This window comes from Zootoca vivipara, chromosome 7 (assembly GCF_963506605.1).
Source record: "Zootoca vivipara chromosome 7, rZooViv1.1, whole genome shotgun sequence".
Lineage (NCBI taxonomy): Eukaryota > Metazoa > Chordata > Lepidosauria > Squamata > Lacertidae > Zootoca > Zootoca vivipara.
The window spans coordinates 62269841-62294754 of NC_083282.1; the positions used below are offsets into that span (position 1 = coordinate 62269841).

At 41.4% G+C, this 24914-nt stretch overlaps 2 protein-coding genes across 5 annotated transcripts in view; both read right to left on the reverse strand.

The window, feature by feature from the left end:
* The window catches only part of PHTF1 (putative homeodomain transcription factor 1), a 25004-nt gene extending 13616 nt beyond the window's left edge, over window positions 1-11388 (reverse strand). For 3 of the 4 annotated variants that reach the window (XR_004693018.2, XM_035122266.2, XM_035122264.2), the window contains exons 1-8: window positions 11253-11388; window positions 10391-10466; window positions 9207-9263; window positions 7705-7774; window positions 5697-5855; window positions 3476-3641; window positions 1960-2103; window positions 703-841 (exon numbers count right to left, since the gene is read on the reverse strand). Coding sequence is in view for 3 of the 4 variants with exons in the window: in XM_035122266.2 (XP_034978157.1) it covers window positions 703-841; window positions 1960-2103; window positions 3476-3641; window positions 5697-5855; window positions 7705-7774; window positions 9207-9263; window positions 10391-10435 (780 nt within the window). In the remaining variant the exon portion in view is untranslated. Of the gene's footprint in view, window positions 1-702; window positions 842-1959; window positions 2104-3475; window positions 3642-5696; window positions 5856-7704; window positions 7775-9206; window positions 9264-10390; window positions 10468-11252 lie in introns of those variants that run through there. The other variant, XM_035122267.2, reaches the window with a different exon arrangement.
* Window positions 11389-13560: 2172 nt separating this feature from the next.
* The window catches only part of RSBN1 (round spermatid basic protein 1), a 34272-nt gene continuing 22918 nt past the window's right edge, over window positions 13561-24914 (reverse strand). The window contains exons 3-7 of the mRNA XM_035122846.2: window positions 24203-24340; window positions 23471-23613; window positions 22172-22339; window positions 21318-21426; window positions 13561-19916 (exon numbers count right to left, since the gene is read on the reverse strand). Coding sequence (XP_034978737.2) covers window positions 19554-19916; window positions 21318-21426; window positions 22172-22339; window positions 23471-23613; window positions 24203-24340 — 921 coding nt within the window. The 3' untranslated portion in view covers window positions 13561-19553. The remainder of the gene's footprint in view (window positions 19917-21317; window positions 21427-22171; window positions 22340-23470; window positions 23614-24202; window positions 24341-24914) is intronic.

Sequence of the window (24914 nt, forward strand, 5' to 3'; positions counted from 1 at the left end):
CTGTATTTCATCTTTCATCACTCATTACAGGTGTGCTGTGAGAATAAAGTTTGTGTGGCGGGGGGAGACCACATGTGCCACCCCCTCTGATCCTTGGAGGAAAGGTAGGATTAAAAGAGGTAATAAGGTAATGGAAGTCACAATAGAAGAAATTAACGTATCTTTGTAATTTGTATTATCCTTTGGGTTTTTTGTTGACTTTTTTTCTTTTTTTACAATCAATAAAGCAATTTTTTTTTAAAAAGAGGCAATGAATAATGATAAAGTAAGTAATAAGAATACGTCGTAACAAAAACGATTCTTCATCCAAAGTAGCTTCCTAGATGATTTTGCAACAGGGGGAAGCCTCAATCCAAAAGCGGGAGCCAAAGGGCGTTCGATGGTAAGCCTCAATCTAATCTCTTCCCTTGAGGGAATTTACAGATTTAAGAAAAAAAGACTCTACATGGTTTTTTTACTTTCTGTGCAGTATCTAGGCAGGATGAAATTGCTTTGCCAAGTATATTATTTCTATGATTAAATAAATGGCTAATCATTTTAATGATCCATGCTTGCAGCAACAAAGTACATTTTACAAAGCTGTATTCCAAGCTTAGCTTTCTGGAATATGCGGGGGGTTGTGATATATATCATTGTTCCAACAAAACCCATTCGACATTCGCATCTGGAAAACTAAAGCATCAAACCCATATCATATCTTACCAGGGTTTTTTCTGCACTAGGTAAGACCCCCTCCTTGGACCACTGCAAGCTATGCTCAGATCTGGAAATCCGGCGTTTCCCGCCACTGCTATGTTCCGTTTCAGTCCCTTTATCTGCTACCCGTCTTCCCCTTTTAATCCTAAGGAAGGAAATGCTGTAGATAGCATGTCTTCTTTCTACACATTTTTAAAGTGAAGTTGATATGCTTCACAGGAAGTGATCCATACATGAAATAATAAAAATAATAATAAAATCAAGAAATAGCAGAGGGATTACAGAATTATCCATTTCTTTTTCTATCAAAATAATAAACACACATCCACCGGCTCTTTCTTTCTTTCTTGGAAATAAAAGAAAGTGTTCCAAAGTTTCAAAGGCCTGGAGAAGGCCTGGGCAGCAGCCAGACATAATCATGTACAAGAGAAATTTCCCATTGCTATATTAAAATCTACTGCAGGCTTCCTCAACCTTGGCCCTCCAGGTGTTTTTGAGACTACAATTCCCATCATCCCTGAGCACTGGTCCTGCTAGCTAGGGATCATGGGAGTTGTAGGCCAAAAGCATCTGGAGGGCCAAGTTTGAGGAAGCCTGATCTACTGAAATATATGAAATTCATCTCTTAAAAAAGATGAACAGAACAATTCCTCTGTCTGACTAAAACCAGTTGGGAGAGAATTAATTCCTTACAATGACACTTCATCTTTTATCTCAAATAGGATATAGAAAAACAATGCAACTCTCTCCATTTCAGAGGCTAATCATAGTGTGGTACAGCAGCTAGAGTATTAGACAATCACTGGGGAGATGAAGGTTTCAATCCTTGCTCAGCCATGAAGGGCCTTGGGGCTGCCACAGCCTAATCTATCTGACAGGGTGGTTGCAAAGTATGAAGGTAGGGGTGGGGCTTTTTTTCAGTCGGAACTCACCGGAACACAGTTCCAGCACCTCTCAGGGGTGCGTCATTGCCATTAGAAGAGAACAAGGGAGGTGTTCATGGTGAGTTCCAGCACATCTTTTTCTAGAAAAATAGCACTGGGTAGGGGAGAACCATTTGCGCTCTCTTGACTGTCATGCTTCTCATGCCTATGCAAGGCCAACTTACATCATTTAAATCAAAACAACTAGATCACCTACAAAAAACAACATTCCATAAAATTAGAATATGATTAACAGAGGCAAGGTCAGCAGATAGAAAAATATTAGATAAATATATATATAATTGCTACCTCCTGAACAAGCAAACACTACCAACCGTACCCCTCCCTGCTCCTTCTCCGCAATACTGAGTCAAAGAAGCTGCTGATTCTGGATGAAAACTGTGATGGCTCCTCAGATCTGCTGAATTTGTCTAAGGAAGAGTATGGAATGCTGCCATCACCTCCTGCATATTTCCGCATTTTCCTACATTAGAAAAAGCAACGTTTTAGCAACAGATCAGAGTTTAATAAGATGGCCAAACTCTCACTCCTTGCAGAGTCATTGACACATACTATATAGGTGGAAGACAAACATTACCAGTGTGAACTTAGTGTGTGTGGCTGTGTGTGCATGGGTAGAGTCAGATAAAAACATGGGAGAATGAGTGGAGATAATCCATTGTGACCATAATGAACTGATTATATATGAAATCTTTTTCTCCCCCCCTCTCTCTCTGCCTTCTCCCAGCAGTAGATCAATATGGCTGAGACAATACCAGGGGTCTAGCCACGTACTGCTGAATCTGGTATTTTTTGTTGAACTATAAAAATACCAGATTTCCTTCCTTCCCAGTGTTCTTAAAAAAATACTTGCAAAGGAGCAAGATGTGCTCTTAGAAATTCCCAGATCCAAGATGTCTTGGTAATGCCACTGTGGCTGGAATGATGAACATTGTTTTGTCTGTATATGCCTATCGCAGTATACATCACTCCTCACCTATATGATCCACTCACATTTCCTTCCAACAATTCCCAGTCCTATTGAACTTGGAAGTAGGGTGGGTTCAAAGAGAATTCTAAATCCCTAACAATGCCTGTAATAGCAATAAGAACTGAAAATATAAATGCACTGCTTCATTCAAGAAATGAGATGCATCCACCCTAGAGTTCAAGTCATCATATTCTGCCTGAACCTATAGGAGTGGAATCAAATCACAAGCGTAGAGGCCAACCCTATGACCTCTGCTAGGAGTCCCAGCCAACATGGAAGGGAGACTTTAGTTACAGGTAGGTAGCTGTGTTGGTCTACCGTAGTCGAAACAAAAAAAAATAAAAACATTTTTAATCCTTCCGGTAGCACCTTAGAGACCAACTAAGTTTGTCATTGGTATGAGCTTTCGTGTGCATGCACACTTCTTCAGATTTATATAACACATACACTCAAGGACACAAAAAGGCGCCATTTAAGTACAGTGGTACCTTGGTTCTCAAACTTAATCCATTCCAGAAGTCTATTCAACTCCCGAAACCATTTGAAAACCAAGGCACGGCTTCCAATTGGCTGCAGGAGCATCCTGCACTCAAGCGGAAGCCACAGAAACCGCGTCAGATGTTCAGCTTCCGAAAAACGTTCGCTTTCTGCTGTAAAGGAGTGAGTTTACTATCATTAAACGGGCATTTAATGCTTACAACCAGAACACTTACTTCCGGGTTTGCAGCATTCAGGAGCCTATTTGTTCATCAGCTAAGCCATTCGTGAACCAAGGTACCACTGTAGTGCCTAACCATATGTTCTAATTCCAGCAAGCGCCTTAAAAACTGAGACCCTTTCCAATCTACTGACTTTGCTCTCTCACCTCCTTCTCCGGCCAATACCGCTTCCATCAATTCCTGATGGCTTCGATAACTGTGTAGATACTATTTGACAGTGTACAGTCCCCATCAGCAGCATAAGGCACAATGGTCCAATAATTTCACTTGCACTCACAACTGGCATCATGTAGTACAACACAATTGCTATGACTGAAGAAAAAAAATGTAGGTTAACTTATCTGCCAGGCAAACCTTTGTTTTAGTAATACAACATAAAAACACCTCTTTGTTAATGCTGGGGGCCATAATCAAGTGAATACTACTACTACTACTTATTATTATTATTATTATTATTATTATTATTACAGTGGTACCTCTAGTTGCGGACACAATCCATTCCGGGGTGCCGTTTGTAGCCCAAAAAGTCCGCAACTAGAGTGGCGCTTTTGCACAAGCACAGAGCGCGACAGAGCACTTCTGCACATGTGCGAAGCACGCAGAACGCTTCTATGCGCACACACGCGGTAAAACCTGGAAGTATACACTTCCAGGTTTGCTGCGTCCGCAAGCCGAAAAGACACAACATGAACCTAATGCAACACAAGGTATGACACTATTATTTATCTGACTGGGTTGAAGATTTGGAAGACTGATGACTATCTACAGGGAGCCCTCTCACACATCCAAAGCCAGCACTTAGCAGGATCTCTCAACCCACCCACTCCCGCGCGTGCGCCCCAGTTGATGCAAAAGGAGGCCAATCCTGCTTGGTCCAAGCACATGGAAGAGCTCTCTCTAGGAAACTCTCACACCTGAACTTGCTCATTTTGGCTGAGCACACAGCAGACAACAAGGTGCTGCTAACAGGGTGGGTTCATCCTTCAAAAGGAAGGAAAAAATCTTCCTTCACTAGCTTCATGCTCCAGCAAACTAAACATGAATGCTTCTGCAAGGCAAAGCAGTGACTACTTTTCAAGTGGGAAGGGGCAGAGTAGATACTTGCATACAGGGTTTGAGACCTATTGGCTACCCTCCACTGGTTAGCCGGTAATAATGTGGTTTCTACAGTATACCTCTAATGTGGCCTGTACTCCCAACTTCTAGTTATTTCTGAAATGTAGGGTGTGATTGCAGATCTTGTAAATCTGTAAGATCATTTCCTAACAAAATGGGAGTAATTACCTGATATAATTCTAATTGTGCTTGAATCATTTGCAATGTCCATATAGGAACTTTATATGTGCAATCACATCCTGTAATCTTAGCTATACCACAAAACATCTATTAATATATCTTACCACCGGCTGTACAAATTGTGTGGCAATTAAAATTTAATCATAGCTTGTTCTAATATGCATTTGCATGGCACATAATGTAACAAACTTATATCCTCAATTAAGTCTCAAATAAACAGTACACAGATTTGGAACTGTTTAGTGGAAAAGCAAATACCTGACAACATGCTCTCCACAAAAGTGTTTACTTAAACCTTTAATCTAGCTGGGATAAGCACTTTGAAGCATTACACTCTTATCAGTGGAATCCCTAAATGGAGTTGAGTCTGGTACAAAGACAATATTTAGGAAAAAGACTCCCAACTAAGTAAAGATTCCTTCTAATTCATAATTCCCACCATGGCTGGTGTATTAATAAGACGGATAATTTGCAACAAAATTATTTGCATGACTTTTCTCTCACTCTGAAAAGAACTGGATAAATGATGAAAATCAGGTAACAATGTGTTTATCAAGTGCTGTTGCAGTCCACACAACAAAGCTTGTGCTCTGCGATCATAAGGTTACCCCATGACCAGCTTTATTCTTTCTTCCTCATTAGATCAAAGTCCATTTAAAGCAGATCAGTGATGGCAAAGATGAAAGTGAAAGGAAACTGAAAATGTAAATACTGTAGAAGGGAAATGATAGGGAGGAGAGATAGAAATGAGGAGTGTTGCAAAGCAAGCTCAAGAGTGAGCAGACAAGAATCCTAGACTGCTATTTCTACCAGGTGAAGTCTGTGAAGGGACAGATTCTCTCAAAATCACTTCTTTTCCAAGATGTTAAGGAGCAAATGCACCACCAAGCTGCAAAAGTGAAGAATGATTTATGATAGATTCCTGACTTATTGTCTTCCTCCAACTATTTGCCTGGAGCAGGTCTGTTAAATTTGATGGATGCAGTCCATTGGATTGATTACACCATCCTAAAATAGGTCATCTTGGTTTTCTCTTCAAGCTACTCTAACATAATCTCAATCTTTACTCACCTTGTAGGAGGTAGAGCGCTAGCAGCCATGTAAAAATACGCCAGGAAGTTACTTGTATCCACCACTGGCTAAAAAAGGGGAAGAAAAGAACCCGCACAAGCCCTTTCCTTGTCAGAGATGTCCAAGGGATTTCAGGTTTAGCTTTGGCAAATGTGGAACCTAGAAAGCATACATGAAAAACACAGGTAGTTTATCTGGGAATTAAGGGGAAATCCATTTGACTTTTTTCCTCCCTTACTCAGTCAAAGACTCCCTTTAAAATTGTGCATGTAGGAAAATATTTGCAAAACTTCACGGCCACTCAGAACTAGTTCTTACAAATAGATAAAGTGTGAAACCTGCACCAGGGAGGTATCATTTCAGACTGCAAGTGGGAGCTCATGTAACTGAATAATTGTTGCTAAAGGTTAACATTTCTGCAGTTAACCCTCCCTCCTCCATCCACTACAATCTCTTGGAAGATCACCCACCATCCAGCAATCTGGCTTGAAAAAAGCTAAATTGGTTTTCCACGCCCCCCTCCCCCAATTGCTTAGCAGGGAGATTGAACATGTGCTTGTGTGCTGCATGGATTGTGTGGGTTTTGGCCATGTCGACCATTGGCATGCAACCCCTGGAAAGTTGGAAAAGTGGGAATGCAGCTCTTAAATAACAAGTTCCCTGCCCCTGGTATAGAGGGCAAGATGTAAACTGTAAGCCTCTTCTGCTAGCAGAGTTTAGAATGCTCTCCTGCAGTTCTAATCCTATCTGAAAGGGTGGTTCCAGGATACAGTATTGGGAGGCTGTTGTTCACCTGCTTAGTCAACAGGGTCCCTGAAGGGTTCCATCTTAGTCTATTCAACATCTAGATTAACTTCCTCCAACGTAGTACAGTACTCTTCATATGTTTGGACTACAATACTTATCATCCCAGACTATTGGTCATGCTGGCTGGGGCTGATGGGAATTGACATTCAAAACATCTAGAGGCGACCGGGCTGTGGAAGGCTGATCTACATGAAGTGGGAGCTCCCACTGGGATCGCATGCCATCAACATGCTGATTTCACCCAATGGAAATTTCCCTTTCCATTGCATCAGAATAGATGCAAGCTGACAAAGTGAGGCTTCATCCTGTCAAAGCTATCATCAGTCAGTAAGTAGGAAAACAAAGATAGGATTAGGTGTTTAGTCTGTTCTGGTTGAGGTCTTCACACCCCTTGAAGAAACAGATCAACAGTTTCAGTGTGCTCCTGGATTGCCAGATACCGAATGGGGCTAGAAGAGTTTTTACGCAGCTTTGGCTTGTGCACCAGGGGTGCCATTTCCTGGAGAAAGCCTATCTGGCCACTGCTACACATGCTTTCGTCACTTCTATATTAGTTTACTGCACTATACATTGGGTTGCCCTTGAGAAGTGTTTGGGAAGTTCAGCTGATGCAAAATGGAGCAGTCCGGCCATTATTTGTGATTTGAACAAGACTGGAGTATTACACTTTAGAAAGCAATTTGTACTGGCTGCCAATTGGCTTGCGGAACCAATTCAGAACAGTGGTTATTACTTATAAATCAGAAAACAGTTTGGCCCAGTTTACTTACAGGGCCATTTTCTCCCAACCCAATCCAGCCTGTACACTGCATTCATCACTGGTCCTATTGACTTCAGAAGTGCAGAGATGCTGCAAAATTTTTAGTGTGCCTCCATCTTCCTACAGGAAGCACTACTGGTCCCACTACCACTTTCGGTTTCCATCAAATCATGATTTCAACATTCTTTTTGATTGTGTTGAGCTTTTATGATTTCTCCCCTGCTATTATTTGCTTACTATTTTTATTTTATTACTTATAATAATTATAATAATTAATAATTGGCATTTGGTCCAAAAGGTGGGGTAGAAACTTGTGGATAAGTAAAATGAAAACTGTACTAAATGTCATACCTATACAAAGATGAAATAATTACCTGGCCTCCCAGACTCATGTAAAATAGGGATGGTGTGCACAAATGCAGTTATTCACACAATACCTACCTCTGATTAAATCAACATCTATAAGATCAGGCTGTATGCGGCCTTTCTTTTTGGGTTTGTTTTTGAAGCCCTATAAATTTAATCATAAAGAATGAGTAGATTTTTGTGGTGAATATAATAGGCTGTCTACTTGTATCTCCTAGTTCTAATCTCATTAGCAAAGACACTGGCTTAAAAATAATCATTCATGTCCTCAGGCTATTTGTATTCCTTACACTCATGCGTGTGCATGCAGCACAGAAGCTGTGTACTGTCACAGGACTTCTGAGATGAAGTTATTTATTTATTTATCTAGCTTTTTATTTATTTTTTAAAAGCAAATTTTAAGCTCATCCTTTATATAAAAATATGAGAGAAATGTGTGTTTAAAGGTACACAGACCTGAGAACATTGGGGTGGGAATCTTGGGGCATGAAAGAAGGTTTTTGTGCCTTGCACTAGTTCCTGTTTCCTACAGTACCTCAAGCCTATCATCTTTTACAACCTACTACCTGAACTAGATGGCACTTCGGTCTGATCCAGCAGTTTTCATTACGTTCTTATGATCCCTCAGGGAAATATGCCACATATACATTTTTGTTAGGCTCTTCAGGCCAACAGTCATATAGCTGAAATTTAAGGTCACTATATTTCAAAAAGTGAAAATCTGGATAGAAAAGTTGTTGACATTTTTTGACTATTTTTATGGAAAATCAGCGAAAACTACACTGCCGACATGGGTTGCCATACATCCAGATTTTCCTGGACATTTCCCAATTACAACCCGGATCCTGCTAACAACCAAATTATTCTAGATATGTCCAGGAAATTCTGGATGTACGGCAACCCTATGAAATTGTACAGTTACAGCTAGTACTTTATTGTGTATTAACATTATGCTGCGGGCAGGATTTCTGCTTTGCCGGGGGTTGGACTAGATGACCCTCGGGGTTCCATCTAATTCTACAATTCTATGATTCCGTTGTATTTCAAAAAGACTAATGTAAGGGCAATTTCAATCTTTAGCTAATCTGCCAATGATATGCAAATATCTCAGTCACAAAAGTTATTTGACCAAGCACAATTATTCAAAACAAATGAAGCTAGGCCAAGAGAAAATCATGAGAAAATGGGCATACTCCCACAAAACACAGTTATTAATATAAAGGCATATAGTACAGCATTTTTCTAGTTTCTCACAACACTATAATCTGAACCTAGAGCTCCACTGACCCTTTGTGATAAAATTCCCAGCAAACAGAGACTTCATCACTTATGGCAATGAGGCTGCATCTGCACAGCTGTCTTCAATGTTGCAGTGAAGTGTATTGCTTTCCATGTAGAAAGCTTGTGTACACCTTAAGAACTTCCTACACCACAAGTAGGATCAGATCAGGGCAACTGTAAGTAGGAAATATCACACGGTACACAATCCTCTTGGGCATACTTATTTCGCATGCATGTCTATTTGTCAGGGTGCAATGTACTTTTGAGTTCTGTCATTTCACAGAAGAGATTTTTACCTTCATCTCAGTTTGTTCTATAGATTTTTCCCATATCTGCTGATCATAGGCTCCAATCTAAAAAAGAGTTGTGTTAGTTAAACAGGAGACTAGGGAAGCAACCTGCTTCCTGTATTCTATTTCCATCTCCAAATCCAAAATATTAACAATACAGATATTAAATAATTTATTAAGTTTTTACCCAGGATCCCACTATTTAAAACTATGGACATGAAAAGCATTGAGGGAATTGGGGGGGGGGGCAAACTGCATGTTTTAATATTGTTCCATGCCACCCCAATATCTACAACAGTGAGATTCCAGGGGCCCAGGCACTTACCCACGGTTCATATTTGCACAGTGGAGACAATGGTGTCTTTATGATGTATTGTTTATTTACACATATATACAAGCTGAGCCTACAATACAGGGGCTTCCACTACAAGAGGGTCCTGGTTCTCCCATGACCACAGTCGTGGATCCCATCAGAAATAAGATATGGCCCTCTTTCCCCGTCCCAGCTTGCTGCTTACAGATTTGACACCTTTTCCCTCAAATTTGTATCAGGCAAAACCATAATCTTATCCTTCTACCACTACTGGCCTTTTTCTCTGCTAACTATCTCTTCAGTGGAAGGAGGTAGAAGGAGGGGACCCACCCTCTTGCTGTATGGCAGTGTCTCTGCTAATGGCCCATATCTCTGCCTTTGTTTGCCTAATAACACAGCCATTCTCAGCAACTGAATCCCTGCTGCATCCAGCATGGGGCTTAGTTAAATTCTAATGCTTTCCTGGTTTCAGAAATTTAGCCATCTCCAAAACTTAAACAATATAGTACTAACTTATGAAGAAAGCCTCCAAAAACCTTTAAATATTTTATAAGTTATAGGAAATGCTGACTCAATGGGAATTGGAATTCATCATACATCAAAGAAGATAATCAAGGAAAACGCCTACATAATTATACTTTGTCCATAATAATTTTCACACACCCATCTTAAATCAATCTATGCCTAGATAAGCCTGTATAGGATAGCAGCCTGAAGCACAGAAACTATCTACAATAACTTTGTACAAAAAAAGTACTCTGGAGTACCATGTTCAAAACAAACATGAATAGTCTTTAGAACCCTCCCCCTTCCCCCCTCTTCAGGTACAGTTTTATAACAGATGAAAGTAATTACAAAAATAAGCCTCAAGACTGACCTTTTTTTGGTACCAAGCAATGGCATCTTCATCATTTGAGGCCATCTGGCATCTCCAAAATCAATAATCAAATTACCTGAATAAAACAAAGAGAGCTCATTATCCAAGCCTAGGATCTTAAGCATCATCCAGGGGACAACCAGAGGGTGGCATCAGAAGCCAGTGCCCTTGGCCAACTTGGTCCAAGGCCAGCCAAGAACAGTCCAGTTGGGCTGGTGGCTCTAGTCTAGTCTTTTCTGCTGCATAAACGATATGCAGGTGTTGCTTTTAGAAGAAGAACTTGTTTTAATTTTCCAACCCGTTTTAAATCATAATCCTCCCGGGTTTCTGCTGCATGTATTTTTATCGGAAAACTCAGAAAGTTTTACAGATGGATTCGGCTTAGGAATCACCGCCGTGATGGCACAGGGATGCTCCGGTGCAAAACCGTCTCTCGGGAGGGTTTTCAGGTGCGCGTTCCCGAGCCAATATTGAGAATCGATCAGGTTGCCCCAGCTACGCAGCCCTTCCCAGCCTTTGCTTCTCCTTTGCACGCGATGAGCCGCAATCTTCAGCCAACCCAACCATTCCTCTGTTTAAAATCTCCCTTTTTCCACACGCGGCTGCAGAGCTCCCTTTTAACTCCTCTCCATCCCTCCTTCGCCTCACCTCGTCGACACCCAGCCCTATTCCCCCCCCCATCCCTTTCCTACCCCTCCGAGCCTCGCCCTTTATTTACCCCACCCCGCAACACACTCACCCCGCCTCTCTCCTACCCCAGGAGCCCCGCGGCCGCCCTTTTCCACCCCTAATCCCGCGGTCCCGTCTCCCCCGCCGAGGCCTAGCGCTTGCCCTCCGCCGCTCAGTGGCTTCTCGTCGTTACCATGGAAACGCGGAGCGCCGGCTCCAGAGGAGAGACCAGGCTCCCGGCCCGATCGGGGGAAAGGTCGCCGCCGTCGCCATCTTTGCTCAGGGCGAGGCAGCGCCAGCCGAGCGCTGCTGCACCCGCTGATCATCTCTTCGCCGTTCGGCAAAAGGGACGTCGGCAGCAGGCAGCGGCAGCCGAACGCCGAATCCAGGATCAGCAGGCGAGCGGAGGGCGGAGGGCGGAGGCCCCGAGCGGCAGGGGGCGGAGCGCGAAGATGCGCCTTAAACGCAAAAGGGACAAGCGGCCCCGTGACAGAGGGAAAAGGAGGGGCAGTGGGGCACTGGCCAGTGGGGGTGGGGTAGGGAACGAGATAAGGAAAGCGGAATCAACATCTGGACTCCGCCAGGTTCCTTGTTGGTGCACAGCACAAATTATGTTATACAGGCAGGTGTAGTTAGTTACTCATTTTCATCAGTTGTCCGCATAAAAAAAATAACTAGTTGATCTGTTAACTTAAATACCACTCTGTAATAGCAAAAAAGTTGTAGCTGTTGACATTCTGATGGGTTTTTTTAAAATTAAAAAAATGTATTTACTTAGAAACAAACGGGGGGGGGCGGGCAAGGACCTTGCACGTGGCGGCCGGGGAAATACCCGCTTCATAGGCACGTGGCTCTTAGTTCCACACCCCTAAACAGTCCATCCTGTACTCTAAAAGCATTTACATTACTACAGTGGTAGTATGCCTTGTGCAACGAAAAACTCGCAAGGTGAAAGCGTTTTGTGATCTTTTTGTTGACTCGCAAGACAAATTTTTCTATGGCCGTGCTTTGCAAGACGAATTTTTTTGCAATTGTTTTTGTTTTGCTTTGATTTGTATAAATTGGAAAACCTCAAGATGAAATTTTCGCAATACAAAACGACTCGCAGAACGAATTAATTTCGTCTTGTACTTCGTATCTAACCCAGTGCTGCAGCTCTGACAAATCTCCGTTTCGGTAAATAGGACTCTTAAGATCATGCAAGCACAGCTGTTATAAGCGCCTGATCAATGCAGTTTGATCGTGTCACTTTTTAAAACCAATCCCTACAGTAGGTCTATACGTTCCTTATAGGCTCCTCAGTGCTGTTGCTGGCACTGCTTTTGGCTTAAGGGTTGCACATAGGTAATCTGGGGAAGTTCACCTCTTTGGCAGTGTTGAGGCAGGAGGACAGTTCCATTCCTCCTCTGCCAGGTGTAGATAGCACAGGTCATGATTTCCCCCATGGTAAGTGGGAAGCGTAAAGGGTAGACTCTTTAGCTACCGCATTATCTCTTGCGCTTCAAATGTATACAGTATAGGAAGATTGCAAGGTTGTGATGTGACCATTCTATTCCTTCCATGGGCGTAGGCAGGGGGGGCAGGAGGGGGCAATTGCCCCCCTAGAAGCAGGGCCACTGGCCAGCCTGCCCCACTGCCCGCCCGGTGCCGTCTCCCTTCTCCCTGGCTGGCTGTGGGGCGGGCGGCGGGAAAGCACCAGAGCCGCGCAAAGCGTTTGGCTGGCTTTCCCTCCCTCCGCCCCACAGCCAGCAAGGGAGAAGGGAGACGTCCCTTCTAGCCGGCTGGCTGTGGGGCGGAGGGAGGGAAAGCCAGCCAAACGCTTTGTGCGGCTCTGGGGCTTTCCCTCCACCTGCCCCAGCGATTGCAGAGGGGGAGGAGGGGATCGGAGCAGCCCGATTTCGGGCTGATCCTGGCTCCCCCTCGTCCCTTCCGATCGTGGAGGGGGAGGAGGGAGTCGGAGCAGCCCGATTTCGGGCTGATCCTGGCTCCCCCTCGTCCCTTCCTATCGCGGAGGGGGAGGAGGGAGTCTGAGCAGCCCGATTTCGGGCTGATCCTGGCTCCCCCTCGTCCCTTCCTATCGCGGAGGGGGAGGAGGGAGTCGGAGCAGCCCGATTTCGGGCTGATCCTGGCTCCCCCTCGTCCCTTCCTATCGCGGAGGGGGAGGAGGGAGTCGGAGCAGCCCGATTTCGGGCTGATCCTGGCTCCCCCTCGTCCCTTCCTATCGCGGAGGGGGAGGAGGGAGTCGGAGCAGCCCGATTTCGGGCTGATCCTGGCTCCCCCTCGTCCCTTCCTATCGCGGAGGGGGAGGAGGGAGTCGGAGCAGCCCGATTTCGGGCTGATCCTGGCTCCCCCTCGTCCCTTCCTATCGCGGAGGGGGAGGAGGGAGTCGGAGCAGCCCGATTTCGGGCTGCTCCGGTGTTGCTCCCCGCCCCTTGCCCCCCCTGATTTTCATCCTGGCTACGCCCCTGATTCCTTCCACTCCCCCCCCCAAAAAAAGCCACATTGAAAAGCAAACATTGTGCTCTTCAGATTTATAAAAGACTCATTGAATGTGTCAAACATATGTACATCGCAGCACAGAAGGATTCAGCTGTATTTACCCTACTCTCCCATATTGCTTGTTTACAATATGACTGTCAGTGGAACAGTCTATACAGTTCAGGATTAATTTGCCGCCAGTAACAAGTTCTAAATTATAATGGTTTATTCCACCCTGTCAGCGCCAGATTTAGGGCAGTTCAGGTGGTTCCCCTGCACAGGGCACTGAGCCAAGGGGAGAAAAATTGAGCAGATCCATAACTGAGAATATTCTTTTGGGGACACCAAATTTTGGGATCACGCAAGGCACCATATTACAGAAGATTACCAAAGTCCATCCCTCACCCTGCCCAATATTCTAACAGTCTTTCTGCCAAACAGCAGTTTACATTAAGGACAAATCAGACTTCTGTTTATTAAAAAAATACTTTACAGGGGGGAAATCTATGCATTCCATTGTACTATTTGTTTGTTTTACAAAGAAATAACTTTAACAGTTTGATACGCTTGTACAGTCAGCTACTAAAAGAAATGCACTGCGTTAGAGGATTATTCACAGATAGGCTTAAAATTTTCCCATCAGTTTACACTATTATAAAAACCTCTTTAAAACACTTGCTAAATGTCAATAAATATACTAAGGCCACACAAAGCCAAAAAAGAAAAAGAAAAAAACAGTCTTCCAGACAATTGTACATATCTTCTATATGCAAAGACCTTAGATATATTAAAACCACAGAAAAATATCTTGGCTGCCAATCAAAACTGAATTTAATCACAAAACACTACACAAATCTATTTTATACAACATGTAAAGATAGGTATTTGCTTAGACAGAATTGAAAGTGCTATATTAAGAGAAGCCCCTTCTCAACTACATGTGCTGTTGGGTCCTAAAACTATTATGTATATCAATGGAAGGCCATAACATTATTGGAAAGTTGTTTATTGGACCAACATAAAATTTATCTACAGTACAAAGCTTTCAGGAACTGAAGCAACCCCACTCATAGCAACCTTCAAACACATCCCATAATGGCTATAAATACTCAGCATTTATAAAAGAAATGAGAGTGCAATCCTGCCAACATTAAACACATTTAGTTTCACAGATTCCAATTGAAAGTCCAGCTTATCTCCCATTTTAAAAAAAATCAAAGGAACTTAAAATGCTTAACCTTGGCTAGATTGTGCTCCAAGTGAAAAGAGCTTACTGCTCAGAATATAGTCAAGCATGTGAATGGCAGCATGAGAAAACATTTATGTCCATCCATAGGCTCTTAGCAATAAATGAACTCTCCTGTCTCTTGACAAGCAGCTACATCCTCACATGTAGGAAAACTACCAACAAAACAAGAGCCCTTTTACTGTTTGGGAAAAACTGTGTGATAAATGTAAGTGTCCCTTAAATATAAAGAACCCTGCACATGTTCCATCTTCATGGAAGAGAACATGTCAGTTATTTACAAAATAGATTTTTGCTCATAAATATTTAGGGTGGGGTGTGAAATGCCTATTTCACTTATTTCTTAATCTTACTTTTGCTAAATGGATCAGTGGCCCAATACAACCATTCACTGAACACAAATTAATGTTGTTCTTTGGTCCTTAAGGAACAGTGGGATGTTTATTCAACATGGAGAGATTCAGAAACTTTAGACATGAACAATATTTGTGACACCGCTAGTAGCTAGCAGATTCTTTACAGCTTTGAGACAATATATATCAAAGAATAACTGGTTTTCAGTTATAGAAATTGGACAGAGAAAGGTCTTACCACCTGGAAAATTACCTATAATAAATACATCTAAAGATAATTCTGCCTTTGAACTCCTTTTCCACTTTGTAACTAAGTTTTACTCAAGAGTAGACCTTAGAAATTACTGAGTCGTGTTCATTAATTTCAGTGGGCCTACTCCAAGTAAAACATAGCTCTATAGTTTATAACATTGCATTTCTTGTTAAGTGAATTTTATTTGCACATCTTGGCATTCAATAATCAATTAAGTTGGCATGAGAAATTTCTGAACAATGCAAGATGTTACTTCCCAGTATCTTCCTGCAAGTTCACTTCTAAAAATACCTTATTTCTCTGAGAGCTAAATGTTGTATGTTCACAAAACAAACAGTTATTTGGATAATATGAACCTAGTCATCTGTCACTCCTATTGGTCAGGTTCGTAGTAGTAGTCATTATTCTTATTGCAAATGTTTAAACTAGCCCTCCTTTGCCCAAATCAGGTAATTTATCACCATGCTAATCCTAGATGGCATTTCTCTTTATTTAAAAAAGGGAGACCAAGGCAGAGATCCTGAGGGCCATACATGCACTGTGTGGAGCAGCCTGTTCTCCCACTGCAGCCCTCATTCCCCCAGAAAATGGAGACTATCTAGAATACAGTCCAAAGCTTCAGCAGAGAAATCAACAAAGTCTCAGTGTGTGAACAGAACTCTTTGGTACTTGACCCTAGAATTTAGAAGTAATGACAATTTGTGCTTCTGAACCATTTTGAAAAGTATTTTTGTAAAAGATAATGGGTTGGATCCAGACTTGTTCCTCGGATAGCTGAAGGAAACTAGAACACAGAGCACTGGAGGAAGAAGGGGATTTTCTCCTGCACCACCTCCCACATTGTTCCAGAGGGTCTCCCAGTCTTCCAGAGAAAATTTTCAGGGGACTACAGTAGGAAGATGGCATTGGTATAAATCATCTCCCTGCCCCACTCTACCCTGCTTCCTCCAGCACAAGAAGAACCCAGTGGAGCATTAATTCTCAATCCAAACCAATATACTTAAAGTGAAATTAAGATAAGTGAACATGACAGAAAGAATTATCTTTAAATGTCTGAAATATATTCAAAATGCTATTACATACAACACAGCATAATTCAACACTAACATATTGAACTGGAAAATCACAGAACATCATTCCAAGATTCTCCATCTCCATTGGGTGCAGAGAGACATAAGAGGCCATGAAAGATTGATCCATACTCCTTTTGCAGGGTGTAAATCCATTTGAAAGCAAGCTTCTGTTGTACTTTATGCCCACTGCTAAAATTTAATGTGTATAAAAAACTTCTTATGAATGGTATTGAACTAACTTTTACTCAGAGTAGACCCACTGAAATTCATGAACATGACTAAGTTAACCCCATTAATTTTAATGGGTCTACTCTAGGTGGGATTCACCTGACAAGTCTCATCAGACTTCTGCTTGCGCAACAGGACTTCCCTCCCATGCCCACCCAAATTGGCTCAGAGATCTGGAATACCCCCAGAACAGGACATGGGGAAGATAAGGGGAGTCATTCTATCTGACAAGCTAAATAGCTTGCTCAGACAGAACATTTGCAATAGTGCATGTGACATTGAATACCACCTTGTGTTTCCATTTTAATTCTGTCTTGTCCTAAACTACCACTTAAGCCGCTTTCACACATAATGCTTATAAGTGCATAATGCACATAGTGCATGTAATGGAAAAAAGCCTACGCATAAGTAGACTCATGCACTTTATCCTCCCTGATGTCCAGGAGAAAGACTTCACTGGCATTTAGTTTCAATTTCCTCTCATATCAGTATGTGTGAACCAGCTATCACTGTTCCACAACTAAGCATGGTTGTATGCTGTAATTCCTGGTTAGCATAGGATGCTAAACTCATATTTCAAAAAAAAAAAAAAACTTAGCAGAAATTCTCCTGGCTGCATAGAGGGCAGAATACAATCTAGAAGCTTAGAAAGGGTCACAGAAGTTTGTCCGTGTATTAATTATTTTTTGTTACATGGGAATGGAGTTCCTGTGAGTACACAGTTAGAATTTGTTCATTTAAATTCTGTAGAAATTTTATTTCGGGACAAAGAGATAACAGTTTTCCCTTCAACTGTAACGTTTTTTTTAAATTCCAGTTCCTGAGTGATTATACACAGTGCTGTTTTCATGCTAAGTTGTAAAGACCGGCGTTATATTTGTTGATATAACTATGTGCAATGCATGGGTGAAGGGAAATCAGTGCTTGGAAGACTAGTAAAATGGATGGAAGAGAAATGCAAAAATAAAGATGGACTTGGTCAAATGTAAATCATGCACTGAAACTTGTATTGCCTGTGAAGAATTTTACTTTGCAGAGCCTATTAAAGCTTATGAAAATTCTTCTGGACAAGAGTAAAAAAGTGGAAAAAGCCAGAGTACACAGGGGTTATCATCTGAACCAGTATTGGTCGATCTAGAATTTTGTTAAAAGCTACACTCCTGCATTTAAAAAATTACCTTTTGTAAAAAGGTTTTCATCCTAACACCTTATTTACACAGATTACTTAACAATTCATCACCACGCCAATCTGAAAATTCATTTTAAGTTGAAATATTTTCTATTGGTCTTCAGTCTGCACCAAAGACAATACATATACATGTATATATCAGGAGTAATACAAGTTCTATCTAAATCACTGCAATATTTTCTGATCATTTTGCTATTGGTTTAAAACTGTCCTCTGTGCAGAGGTACTAATATGCATATAATCTACACAAAATAATATTGCACAAAGTAATTGCTATTAGAAACAGATTAATATTTGCAGTTCTTTTCAAAAAGATTGATAAAAATGTGTTGAAATAAACACAGCTGCTTTCTTGCTTGCATTATGTAGTGCTGCAGATCTCTCCCCTACCCCACAAGAACGGAGTTGCTTATTAACAACTATGATTACACCTTAACAAAGGTTATATCCTACATGTTAAGGGCCCATCTCTTCTAGTACCAGAAATAAATGTAATTCAAGCATACAAATAATGAATAAAAGTTGACCATAGTTAACATTGGGAAATATTGTATGAGTGCTAAACAATCTTGCTAACGATACTGAACATACTAGTGGGTGTCATTTAACCTTTCGACATAGCACATGGGTACCCAAGAGTTACATGTGGAAATAGCAGTACACATGAGATTTCCTGTGAAACAGCAATATAGAATTCTTGAGAATAAAGGCAACCAATATATATTGTGAAGCCTACTCTACTGGATTAAGTGCATCAATGAAAAGGAACATATGGTTTCCACCTCAGGTGCTTGCTGTGAATTGAACAAGCCACCAAGTTGGTTAGAATATTGTAAAGCCTTAAAGTGCTCTAAGATGGCAGTTTCCTCAGGGAGTCTGCCAACAGTTACTTTCATTTGACACTAGTATTACATTTTGCAGTCAGGGAAGATATAGAAAAGTAATATTCCCACAAACATTAAAAGCAGAGGTATGGGAAGTGTTACGTCAGGTATTACAATTCACAAGATCACACTCTGCAAGTAATCTCAGATATCAGCTTCTTTGTGAAGGTGTTGATAAGCAATTAGGATTAATCTACGCTGCTGGTAACTTGAGCTTTCTCTAGGCTTTCAAAGTCTCTCTCACACAAATGTCATTGATCATTAAAAGTGCTGTGCTTTCTCTTTCAATTCAAGCCACTAATCAAATGGGAGAGTCACTTTGTGACTCCTCCACAGAAACCAACACTTTTATGCTGAAAGCTAAAGATAAAATAGATGAAGGGATATCAGATTTACCAAATGTTAAATACTTAATGTTCCTGAAGGAGGGGAAAAACATTTGTGGAGATGTTCAATTACAAAGAAAAATGTAGTCCACTACTACATGCTGTACTAAGGGAGTAAAATACAACTCTAACTTTGCATAATCTGTGTAAAAAAGATATGCTTGACATTTTGGAATGTCACCTTTCTTTATAGAATTATAGGCAAGATTTCTCCAATAAAACATAACCCAGTTATAAAACTATAACTTCACATCAAAATTTTAAAAAGCCGTTTAAAAATGTATATGATTATGTACATATTACACAAGAGAGCACATACGACCATCTTGTGGCTTGTGTTGCTGATCGGATTCTAGTTTAAAAACTGGAAGGGGCTGAGCCAGCTTATCTTGTTGCAGAACAAGTCACGACAGAGATGAAAACAATGATGGTGACGCCACTGTTGCTGTCTGTACTTCTGTTCCTACTTCTTCAGACTCCTTTTTCACAAGCACACATTGATCTTCACCTTCTGATTTAGTCTCATCACAGATGCTAGTGTCCATATTTGAAATGCTTTCTGTACTTTGAGAATTCTCCCCTGAAGGGTGGTATTGTTTGAGTCTTATATGCCAAGCTAAGCTGCAGACAGCTGACACTGTCTTGAACTGATGAATGACATTTCTAGGGATGAAGTAGATGTCATTGTCACATAGCTGGATTCTAGCATAGCGAATCCCTTCTCGCCTCATTTGGTTTAGCTTAGCTTCATCGACCCATTGAACACACTGAAGGAGAAAAGAAGTTAGAGGTAAACCAGATAGATGCCAGGCCCAAAGTGGGCATTTAGTGTGCAGTGCACATATTCTGCCCTTCAGCCTTTAGTTATTTATTAGCCACAATAAAAAGGGAAAGTCTTAAAATGGCACAAATACCAACAGACTTGAATTGGAGCTGCTGCTGCTAAACTAATGAGCCAAGTACAACATTTGGTGCAACTTAAAATATGTGCTTACATATTCCGACAGCAAAAGCAAACAGTGAAATCCCCATGACTGTCAGAGAAAAGCTACTCAAAAACATGCAGCATTTAATCATGGCTGGTATATCTATACTTTATACTAGCTTCAAGCAAATGATGAACTGTTAAAACTTCCAACTCATAGGTTTGTGACAGCCACACCAGAGCTTCAGCCTTTCTGTCACAGAGAAGCTGTGAAACAAAAGGAAATGCAAACTTCCCACAAATAATCTTACTTGACTGATCAAAACAACTTCCTGATTAGCTCAAGGGTTTTCTGTTCTCAACACTATTTAAAAACTGTACCCCACTTTTCAAAATTATTTTTTAAACTGCTTTACTCTGAAGAGAACACACATACAGACAAAATCCAATTATAAAAATGCAGCAATATTAAAACCCATTTTAAAATGTTAAAATACCTTAGGTAATTTTAAACAGTATTCAAAATATAAAAGTGGGGGAGAGAGGGAACTTGTAGAATTCTCTCCTGTGTGAGGTACGACAACTATGGTGCCACGAGTGAGAAGACCCTGCCCCTAGTAACCAGCAATTGCATTTTTACTAGTGCAGGACCTCTGATACCAGTTTGAAGGCCTGGGCAAATTCATATAGTTCTATTCCCACAATGCCTCATTACAGTCAGTGAAAACCTGCAGGAAACAAGGACAAAGTATGTCTGTCCACTAACAGGGTAGAACCTTTAACAGAAGTTTAAACTGCACTTAATGGAAATGAATCCAGTATCATCACTTCTGCAAAATCCAGATGATAGTGCATGTTTGGCTAGTGTTGTGGAACAGAAATTTTGGAACAAGTGCCTGAATATGTATCTCTATGAAGCACCGGTATGAGGCACTGTTGAGGCAGTGTCCCCAATACTGTTCAACACACTCTGGTCAATGTGGCTCTGGTAATTGTATGATCCTGCTTGTGGCAGGGGAATGGACTACGATCTAAGGTATTTCCACTCGCAATCCAATTAAATGTTTGTCAAAACGAAACATTATCTGGTTAAAAAAGGGCATGTTTGTTTTTCAAATCTGTATGCTATATTCTGGAAATGTCATTTCATAGTGAAAATATCAGCAGTAAGGGGGGATAGGCAACTAACACCATGCTTTGAAGCAACATGCAAAGTATACATTTCAACAAATGAGCCGACTACCTGAGACACTGGAGGTTCATGTAGATCCAACTGAAGCCTCTGAACTACATCTGTGAAATCCTCAGCATGAAAACAAACTACATCTTTGGTTATACGAGGCTGGTCACTCCTAGAAAAATGAAGACTTTTCCAGTGAGAATGTGCTAGTAGACATCTTGAGAATTATACATGGGGCCCATTTGTATTCTAAATGTATGGTAAAGGACCCCTGGATGGTTAAGTCCAGTCAAAGGCGACTACGGGTGCGGTTCTCATCTCACTTCAGGCTAAGGGAGCCGGCGTTTGTCCACAGACAGCTTTCCAGGTCATGTGGCCAGCATGACTTAAACACTTCTGGTGCAACGGGACACCGTGATGAGTGCCAGAGCACATGGAAACGGAAACACAGTTTAATTTCCTGCCACAGCAGTAAGTACCTATTTATCTACTTGCACTGGTATGCAAGGCTCAGTGATTTAGACCTGCTCCATCTAAATGTATGACCGGGTCAGGGACCCACTCCCGAATCCCCCTAATTCTATAACAAACTAAGCTATGATCAGCAGGGCTCTGGGTAGACTGGGAATTCTCCATTTTCCCCAAAGGTCAACAGAAAACAAAAACTCAATTTCACTTTATTTCTATGGTGGTTCAAAGTTTATTTAACTCAGGGTAGTTTATTATGACAAGACTAGAGAGCCCCTGGTCTATAACAATTTGCTTAGTACAAATGAAATATTCCTGACAAGTATTGGTTTGCTGGTTTTTAAATGTTCCGTTTTCCTGAATATTCTAGTGCAGCATACTAGACAGCTTTCCGATTGGACTGCTCAAAAGAAGTGCAAGCATATTCTGACTTGCTACACCACACTTACCATTCACCAAACTGTACAGCTTTCAACACTCCAACAGCAGCTGTACTCTGCCAGTCAAATCCTTGCCCAACATGATCAGCATGGGCTCTTGTTCTGTCTTCAAAGAGAACTTCACGGGGTTCACTGGTCCGAGGTAGATACTGGAGGTTTTTTATTTCGTTCATTGATCTATGAAGTGGGGGGGGGGAGAGAAAGAAGGCTGTTAGAACTATGCAGTGGGGATATTGACATCTGAAAACAAAAAAAGCTTCCCAGCTTTTGGTGCTCTACTATAGAGGCAGTCATGTGATATTCAGAGATTTAGCTAGAGTTGTACAGTTTTACCTAGACTAAAAACAAATGATAGCAATAAATCTCACTGAAAACTCAGTATAACTACTCCTGAATTAATTTATGTAGTGTGTATATATTGGGAGTTACCTTGTCCTGCCACTTGATTTAAAAAACAAGGGCTCTGCATAATTTCTGTAGCACTTCAAGATTTTAATAACTCAAGTATAAAATGGAATCCTGATTTCTATAATGTGTTCAAGTGAAGACGCTTACAAGCCCCCTTCAAACCTCACCCTTAAGTGAAGCAAGGTCAAGGGTCAGTGAACATGGCCAAATGCCTTTAATAATATTTTAATTTAACAGTACCCAAAGAAGCTCAGAAAGTCATTAATATGGTGGCACTTTAAAAAGTCAACCATTTAATAAGATGTAGAATTGTAATGCTCTACCTCTTCATGCTGGCCACATGACCCAGAAACTGTCTGCGGACAAACGCTGGCTCCCTCTGCCAGTAAAGAGAGATGAGTGCTGGAACCCCAGAGTCGTCTGTGACTGGACCTAATGGTCGAGGGTCCCTTTACCTTTACCTCTACACAAATATCATGCTGGTGTGCCCAGCTGTATTGCTATTCAGGGACATTACATGTCATAATTTGTACTTAGGTGCTTAAGCTGGAATGTACTGCTACCCATTTCCTGGAGGAAGAAAAGATTTTTAAAAGCTTCACATACTCTGCAACATATACAGTTTGAACTTCAAAACAATGGCACCATCAGTATACATGGCATTTTACTAAACAGAGGCAAGTCCCTGCCTGAAGGAGTTAAGAATGCATAGCACTTAGGTGACTAATAGAGAAAAGAACATGACTACAGTTCTGCAATGCATAGTTAAATTTCAGTATGGAAGAAGCTGGTACTAATTATATGATCAGCTGAGAGATCAGAATCAGTAAGGAGTTTTGTGAATTCAACTCTTCTGCAAGCATTAAAACTTTCTTGTAAAATAAATTTAAGGAGTATTACCTCCGCCGTTTGAATGGTGACTTTGGCATATCAGCTGTTGGGATCATCTGTTCTCCTGGTCTTACCCACATTATGGGGCCGTCATCACTTTGTGACCTGCATTGAAGTCTGAGGCTAGAAAGAGTACCCCAAGGTAAAGTCATCTGTATATAGCAAAAGAAATCCAAAACAGGTGGTCAGCAAGACAAAATGCTACTGAACAGAGGCACAGCTTCCTTATTGAACCCACACACACCCAGAGAGAGAGAGAGAGGGAGAGGGAGGGAGGGAGGGAGATGTTTACAAAACCAGGATTATACTACATGGATATAATCATATATACACAAAATATGTCATATGAAAACAGTCATGTGAAAACAGTGGGGTGGAGTGGGAAACCTCGGGCATGGGGGCCGAATGCAAGGCACACCCTTCACCAGCTCTGCTTTGAGTCCTCCTCAAATAATCTTGCCTGGTTAGAATGTCATTCAGCTGTAGTAACATCCATACATGGAATGAAGCCTAATGTACAAAAGATAGGAACCACATCCTTTCACCCCCCCAGCCATGTCCACCACTGGCATATGCACCCCCTCCCCGCAAAAGATACCCCATTATGGAATGCCTCAGGCTGAGGAAAGTTCCCCAGTCCTGTAGTAGACAGACTCATGTATGCATTCTTATGCTTAACTATTCTGTGATTACGGTAATAATATGTTACAGGTTCTCATATGCAATAAAGTTAATTCTTACACGAAGAAATGGAGATTCTTCCAACATATCAAGAAATTCTGGGAAATAGTCTCCAACTTCTTCATCTACTGCTCCAACAAGACTGATCTGCCTCATCGGACCTGCTCTGTAGGTTCCACAGCAGTATGTTCGACTGACCTGTACAGATAAAGCAAAAATGTGTTTTTACTCCATACCATTGCATATACTTAATATAGCGTACCGGTACTATGTTATTGTGAAGTCTAAATGAATACTGGAATTGACTGAATATAGTGAACAAACGAACAGTTGGATGTGCGAGTGACTTTCTTCTTTTTGTAGGCAATTGGTTACAAAGCAGGTTGGGCCCTTCTGAGCATAGATCATACAGCATTCATCTGCAGGGAAGAGCCATTACCACCCTGCATGAGGGAATCACCAAAACAGCTAGAGAAAACTGAAGAACCGTGGACAGTCTTAAAGAATGCAAACAATTTGAACTAAAGGTGACAATCAAATGGACAAGAACTGAAGAAAGAAATCCCCTGGTAGGTATCAAAACAAGTTGATTAGGCAGGTGCCCTGAACTGACATTATACCACCCTGAACAATATACCCAAAAGGAAACAAAAGTTGAAACACATCTGTACATCCAAGTTTTTGTATTTCACCCAAAATGCTGTAACAAAAAGGATTCTAAGTGGAAAACTAGTGTAAGCCATATAAGCAAATAATTTCCTATAGTCATCTC